At 46.6% G+C, this 8,125-nt stretch overlaps 1 protein-coding gene across 1 annotated transcript in view; it reads left to right on the top strand.

Moving 5' to 3' along the window:
• Window positions 1-7,221: 7,221 nt before the first annotated feature.
• Window positions 7,222-8,125, top strand: part of LOC119446152 (calpain-A-like) — a 95,352-nt gene continuing 94,448 nt past the window's right edge. The window contains exon 1 of the mRNA XM_037710508.2: window positions 7,222-7,400. Within this exon, the coding sequence (XP_037566436.1) occupies window positions 7,365-7,400 (36 nt within the window). The 5' untranslated portion in view covers window positions 7,222-7,364. The remainder of the gene's footprint in view (window positions 7,401-8,125) is intronic.

Genomic DNA, 8,125 nt, shown 5'->3' with positions numbered 1-8,125 from the left:
CGACACTTTCTTGGGACCCATCAGTGCCGACGAATTCGCCGAACAACAGCGAGCCGACCCGGAACTAAGGAGCCTTGTAGACTACCTGGAAGGCAAGACCGTCATTGTGCCGAAGGCGTTCAGGCGAGGATTGGCGTCGTTCTTCTTGCAAAACGACATTCTCCTAAAGAAGAACTTCTCGCCTCTCCGAGCCAACTACCTCCTCGTGGTACCCTCAGCATTGCGTCCAGAGGTTCTGCAAGCTCTCCATGACGACCCAACGGCTGGACATCTCGGTTTTTCCCGCACTCTCGCGAGGATACAAGAAAAATACTACTGGCCTCGCCTCTCTGCTGACGTCGCCCATTACGTAAGGACATGCCGAGACTGTCAGCGACGCAAAACACCGCCGACAAGGCCAGCCGGGCTTCTACAGCCGATCGAGCCACCTCGCCGACCGTTCCAGCAGATCGGGATGGACTTACTGGGGCCTTTTCCGACGTCGACGTCCGGGAATAAATGGATCATCGTAGCTACGGACTACCTCACCCGCTACGCCGAAACAAAAGCCTTGCCCAAAGGCAGTGCCGACGAGGTAGCCCGATTCTTCGTTGAGAACATCCTCCTGCGTCACGGTGCCCCGGAAGTCCTCATCACCGACAGAGGTACGGCCTTTACGGCAGAACTAACTCAAGCCATCCTGCGGTACAGCCAGACAAGCCATCGCCGCACCACCGCCTACCACCCGCAGACGAATGGCCTCACCGAGCGCCTAAATAAGACCATCGCCGACATGCTGGCAATGTACGTCGACGTCGAACACAAGACGTGGGATGCCATCCTTCCGTACGTGACCTTCGCATACAACACGGCCGTGCAAGAAACGACGCACATGGCGCCGTTCAACCTGGTCTACGGAAGGAACCCGGCAACGACGCTTGACGCCATGCTACCAGACGTCGCTGACGAAGAAAATCTCGACGTTGCCACCTATTTGCAGCGTGCCGAAGAAGGTCGACAGCTCGCCCGCCTGCGCATCAAGAACCAGCAGAGAACCGACAGCCGACACTACAATCTTCGACGACGCTACGTCGAGTACCAGCCCGGAGACCGTGTTTGGGTCTGGACTCCGATACGCCGACGAGGACTTAGCGAGAAACTCTTACGTCGCTATTTCGGACCATATAAGATCATCCGACGTATTGGCGCACTGGACTATGAGGTCGTGCCAGACGGCATTTCGCAATCACAGCGGCGCCGCGCACGACCCGAAGTCATCCATGTGGTGCGTCTTAAGCCTTTCTACGCCCGCTGACGAACTTAGGTACTTTGTTACTTTATTTTTTTTTTCTTTATTACGCGTGGTTTTGTTTTCGCTTTCACATTTGTTTGTAGCATCGGGACGATGCTTCTTAAGGGGAGGGTATTGACACGTATACATGTTTATGTTTCACCGGTGGCCGCTTTCAACCGGCTAAAAAATGTTAAACGTTATCGCTCGGCGCAGGACGCGCCTGTATCGGAAGTTTCTAGAACGTTATCGATGCTTCTTTCCATTGCCTGTTTTCACCGACGCTTATGTTATCTGATTGCATGACTGACGCGAATTGTCTAGAACTTTCTGGAAGACACGCGGGCATCAGGGATTAATCTAGAACCTTCGATGACTCAGGTATAAAAGCCGACGCGTTTCGCCGCTGATCAGATTTTCGACGATCGCCGACTGTGTTCGCCGCTATCGTTGTGCTTTGAGTGTACCTTGATTTTGTGGGCACAGGTTCGCCCAATAAACAACCAGTTTCGTCGTACACAGTTTTACGACTGTTTTCTTCAGCGTCACTACTACGTGACAATATATTGTATATAAGGGTTTATTTATTTATTTCGCCCTGAAGCGCACCGAGCTTTACAGAGGGGAGTGGGGCACATAAATAGTAAACAAAATACAAAATGTAATAATATATACAATTTTAATAACATGTACAATACATAGGACGAGACAATGTTAGGATAATACAACAAAAGTAGGAATGAAGATGCAATGCGAAAAACCGCGTTAAGGAAAAAAAAAACACTTCATGTGTCATCAAATAAGTAATTGTAAATGGTTGCACAAAATAGATCATGGTCCGAAATGGAAACGATATCTGAGGGAAGGCGGTTCCAGTCACTGGACGTGCGTGGGACGAAAGAATAAAAAAAAAGTGTGAGTGCGGCAAGTAGTAACGTGTACCTTATGGTGGTGATCTAAGCGGACTGAACGATAAGATTTGGTTATTGAGCATATAAGGTATTTTCTCGATAGGATGTCTCATGATATATGAGAACATAAGACTTTTTATCTAAGATCCCTGTATAATATGGAATTATTGAATATGAAGCCTACGGTTTTCTTTTTTTCGATAGGGTTTCCTTACAAATGCGAAAACGTTGCACTCAAACCGGCATTCAGGCTGTTTCCTTGGTTGGACTCGGTCTGGGTGTAATCAATTTCAATATTACGTCGTTAGGTCTACCATGTTCATGCTGCTTTCTTTCTTGTAGCGCCGCCATATTTCAGCGTATCGTAACGGGACCGGATATCCTCATCTTGGGTAAACAGCGCAACCAGCCAGACACGGGCAAGAGCTGAGGAAGTGATATCCTGTTTGCTGTTAGACTCCAATTACGAGACCTCTCGGTACAGATTACGCTGTCATAGCAGCAGCCGTGCCATATTGCATTTGCCTACATATAGCATGATAAGGGCCAAGGCGCCTTGTACCTCCTTTGTATATTTTTAGCCTTGCGGCGTATGCTCAACAACTGCATTTCTATACCAAGCAATATACAGACAGAGCTTGTGAGAAATTGTCACACGATTTGATTGGATATTTATTTATTCTGCTAGGAAGTGTGTATTGTAGTGAAATGCGTTCGGTTGTAGAGCTGTTTACTGACCCAAACGAGCACTTTCTGAAGCCTTGGTGTTCATCGATGAGAACAATTACAGCGAGGCTCTTACTGTTCAAGGTTGTGTTGGGGGCTCTGCAAGCTTAGTGCATAACAGTGCATTGAGTGCACAACAGGGCAAACGCTGCTAAACGTTCGCTTTAAGGTTTTTTTGAAGCACACCGAACGATGACGCAACTTCTCCGAAGAAGTTTCATCAAAAATGCAACAATCGAAAGTATCGAAGAAACTCTGTAGTCGTCGAACACCGAGAACGGCATTCGGGTAATGTGAATGAACATCCGCATCCGATAATTAATGACGTAACACGCAACCATTTATGATTTCTTTAGTTGACAACTTCACATCGCGTGGGCGCCAACAATATGTATAGCATGCATGCTATACATTCATATTATAGCCGCAGTGCGTTCCACCTTCTTATCGTAATCCCGGAATGAAAATGTCCTTTTAACAGCTGTATACTGTTCAACACTGCTGTCACTGTCTGTAAATCCGTATCTCGCATGCTGTCACAGTGCACAACGTTAATTAATCATGATGTTTTAAAGCTGTAGGCCTAATAGAACGTTACATGGCGACGAGCTCGTCGCCATGGCTGTACTGTCAAACGTCATGGCTGCACCGTCAACCTCATGCATGTCATCGTAAAGAACACAGCTCTCTGTTACGTAGCCATAACTGAAGAAGTCGGTTATTAAGTTAAAAATATGAGTGGTAGTAATAGTTATTATGATTAAACTTGTTAATCATTGTAATTGTTTCATACTCTGTCATGTTTACGCGCACTTTTGCTACAGTATAACGCGAGCAAAAGAAAACCTAAACTGTCACTTCATCTGAAGTGATTTTCTTCTTTGTATGTAAAATGGCGTATAATTAATGACTTAATTGCTTGCTTACCGAAGCTGCAGGTTTTAACAAAGACGTGCACCATACCGATTTAGCGGAAAGTCAATAAGGAAGCCGTAGATAACAAATAAAATTACCCCTCGGCGCTCATATTATCGCCATCGCGTGCTGGCATGAAACGCTCAGATCTGTGAGAGTGTTGCCCCAAAGGGCTGAAGCGCAAACACGTGCAACCGAGTTGTGTGTGTGTGTGTGTGTGTGTGTGTGTGTGTGTGTTTTTTTTTTTGCACCACGTTCGGGTCCGTCCCTGACCTGTAACTGCGCCGCGTTGGCAAGTTTGCGAACTAATAGAGACGGGTTGCGCGTTGGCCCGTATTACACGACACGTGCTAAGTTCAGGGACGATATAAATCACATAAATAGAAGAGAGAGAAAACATTTATTTGGACCATCGAGGTCGCAATTGTGCTGGATAGGGCAACTTTACGAAATAGCTCACAAACGTTTCTGGCTCCTGCGGGAATGCGCGAATTATCAATAATAAAAGTCACAAAATACAAGTGACATATATGCTTAAGAGAGAGAGAGAGAGAGAGCAAGAAGAGAAAAGGCAGGGAGGTCTGCCAGACAAGAATCCGGTTTGCTACCCTACATGGGGCGGTAAGGGAAAGGGGGAATAGAAAGGAAAAGAGGAAGAGAGTAAGTACTGAGTATACGTGGGATGGTGTACTGGGACACTATAATTAGCGGTCTCTTAACCGGTGCACTTCAAGTAGTGTACTAGTGCCCGAATCGTTTTGTGTGCCAGTGACGCCGGGTGTATAGCCATGGTCCGAGTATCTTTGTCTCAGATAATGGTCTCGAGTCCAGTCGGTTTAAAGTTGTCCTGAGAGAGAGGCGTTGTACGTCGTAGCGAGGACAGGTACACAAGAGGGGTTCGATAGTTTCCTCGCCCCTACAGGAGTCGCACATCGGGCTCTCGGCCATTCCCATACGATAGGAGTAAGCGTTCGTGAACGCCACTCCTAGCCATAAGCGGCACAGCAAGGTTGTTTCGCCGCGAGAAAGGCTAGATGGCAGTTGTAGCCGTAGCAAAGTGTCAAGCTTATGCAATCGGCATTTGAAGGCACTTGAACTCCAGAAAGCTTGTGACTTTTTTACGTGCAAGCAGACGAAGTTCCCTGGTAGTGTCCATTCTCGCCAAAGGTATTGGACGCGTCTGGGTGTCTTCGTGGACAGACCGGGCAGCCCCGAGTGAGCAGAAATTCACTGAAAGATAATGTAGTGCCCTGTTTCCAGAGCATGGTGATGTACTTCCCTGATGTCGGATATCATATGCTCGTAAGTTCTGTGATGTAAGGCAGACTTGATAATGTGAAAAGCTGCCTTAGAGCCACAAAATATGACCCATTTCTGTGCCGGCTCTTTGGAGACGTAGGTCACAGCTACATGGAGGGCTGCAAGTTCTGCCGTCGTAGATGTAGTCATATGTGACAATTTGAATTTAACTGTAACGTGCTTGGCTGGAACTACAAATGCGGCATTTGAGCTGGTAGGATGAGGTCCAACCGTCAGTGTATATATGTGTGCATCATTATATGTCTGGTGTAGTAATAGGAGCGTCAGTTGCTTCAGAGCCGGCGACATACGATTCACCTTCTTGGTAATTCCGGGAATAGCAAAATTTACTTGAGGCTGTCGCAGGCACCACAGGGGAGATGAAGGCTTCGCCGCCTGTGTATAAGATGAAGGTATGCACTCTTGATGAGCGCTAATAACTTTTGAAAAAGTCGCTTGAGGTGATGGTAGGTGATGGTCGGGGATCCTGAGAGCGAGAAAAGACTGGGAGGTTAATCAGGTAAAAGTTTGCTACTCTGCATGGGAGTGGGAGAAAGTGGTCAGAGAGGTGAGGCAGAGAAGAATAATATCAAAATAGAATGGGAAAGCATTCCCATAATAAGTGTTCACACAAGCCAATGGATCGCAAGAAGTACATGCAATGCTTGCAGGGCCTTCTGGTATGATGATGAGTCATGTCGCGAGATGGCGAGAGAGAGAAGCAGGGAAAGGCAGGGAAGTTAAGCAGGCGCACGTTTGGTTTGCTACCCAGCACTGGAGAAAAAGGAGATAAAATACTAAAAGAGAGAAAGGAGAGCGAGAGAGAGAACACTAGTTGCGCGTACATTTTAAGGTGCGCACCGAGTCTGTGAGCGGTCGCTGATACCTGTCGACGTGGTGCATGCGAGCGATGTCCTCTTTGCTTTCTACGCTAGCGACGACCATGTTCCAAGAACGTTTGATTTTGAAAACGGTTTTTAGCACAGCCGGTACAACGAATCCCGGATTTGATGGCGCTGGACGTCGTGACGAGAAATAAGCCACAGAGGTTGTTGGGTAGTCCCTTAGGTCTCACTCGAAGCACAAAAGTGTGCCAAGCATTATAATGTGGGACGAGTAAGCTTTTGTAAATGCCACCCCGATCCAAAGGTGGCAGAACAATGTCACATCGCAGTGGAAAATTTGTGACGGCAGTTGCAGCTTTAAAAAATGATCCAGTGAGTCAATGTATATGTTTGTATACTTGTATATGTTTCAGAACTAGCTCTTCCAACAGAGCCTGGGCCTCCAACTGGATGAGCACAGCGAAGAATAAGAGCCTCTACAGATAGTATAGAACCATGGGCGCTGGAACTGATTATGACAGATTGTTCCCTCTTCACTACTGTATTCACTGGGAGGCTGAAACTTGTCCTCCGAAACCTTTGCTGTAAGCGCTGAAGTGATTCAATCAACACTCGGGACATTGTTCAAAACAGCATGTTGTAACTGTTCCAACAGTGGAAGTTGCATAAATGCATCAGGGTTTATGTTACTCATGTATGCTTGTGCGTGTGCGCGAAAGTTGTCAGAGAAGGCAAATCTTGTCTAATGCTCACGTTATTCTTGTTACTCAATACTTACTGCCCTGGCGAAGAGCGCGATTAGATACTGTGTAAGAAAGAAAGAAAGAAAGAAAGAAAGAAAGAAAGAAAGAAAGAAAGAAAGAAAGAAAGAAAGAAAGAAAGAAAGAAAGAAAGAAAGAAAGAAAGAAAGAAAGAAAACGCCATCAGCCTTGATTTGATGGTTCTAACAAGGACCTGTTTTTACGTTAGAACGATGACGAGAACCTATCGTGTGGAAAGCCTACGCTTGGCCGAGCCTACGGTAATATTTTTTTTTCTTTAACAAAAATGAATACTCACTGCAGCCTTTCTGCTGCACGTGTACAGCGAAGAGCGTTGGCGACCTCGTTGCCATTATTGGAAGGACGGTCGAAGTAAACACGTCTGCCTGGCACCAGTATATATAGGAGATGTCAAGAATTTCCTCGTCTGGATGGCCGACGCAGAATGAAGAAAGTAAGACGTGCGGCAGTCTCTATTACCACGCGAAAACACCAGCTTTGCCGACCGGTTTGGCAGTAGCCCGCCACACACGCGAGTGCTTCGGTGCGCGCCACACACTCAGACTTCAGCATTGCAACTTCTGCAGCCCGCAACACCACCGGCAGTTCACTAGGCGAGGAACGGTAGCTCAGAGCAATGCCCGAGGAAGAGAACACAATTCACGTTTACAAGGTAAGTAAGAAAACAAAAGATTTCTGCTTTATATGTTCTCGCTAGTCACACTGTCTTCGATCGATTAGCGCTATTTGAGTTGTCAATTGGGCAGATAATTGGGTTCTATAAAGCAAAACAAAGTATATAATTGGGTAGAGTATCGGGATATTGTGCTAGGGGACTTCGGTTCAAAGCGCACCATCGGACACCTAATTTCGTATTTAAAGAGGCCCGAGATGTGTCGAGACGAGGCGAGACATGAAGCAAGCTACCCACCCAACCGGAAAGTACCTGGTTATATATGAAGCAAAGAATGTCTTAATCAAAAAAGAAAGAAGAAAAAGAAGAAGAAAAAAAAAACACACAGGGGGCGGCGGGGCAACACCTTATATACGCTATTATTAACAGCGGGAAGTTTCTCTTGACACACTGTGTACTTTTTGTCTTCCTTGTCAACAAACGGTGTTGCTCCCTCGTTGCGGATACCGTATCAGTCATCGTATGACTTCGAAGGGCGGCGGAGTGGAGGCGGCGTCACTTATGTCTTGCAGCAAGATTTCCTTGCCAGTTGAGTCAACCTCTTGACCTGACAATTACACAATGCATGCAATCAGGAGCCACGAGGCTTACAATTATATTAGCATGTGCACACACAAAACTTTATTGTGGCATCGAGTACACGTGAGGGAAGTCCCAATGCCTTCTCACTTTTCCCTTTTCATGAGATTCGGCCGTTTTCACAC

This window comes from Dermacentor silvarum, chromosome 3 (assembly GCF_013339745.2).
Source record: "Dermacentor silvarum isolate Dsil-2018 chromosome 3, BIME_Dsil_1.4, whole genome shotgun sequence".
NCBI classification, from domain to species: Eukaryota; Metazoa; Arthropoda; class Arachnida; order Ixodida; family Ixodidae; genus Dermacentor; species Dermacentor silvarum.
Note: the sequence above shows the minus strand (reverse complement) of the source record. Positions and strands in the feature narration are given on the sequence as shown.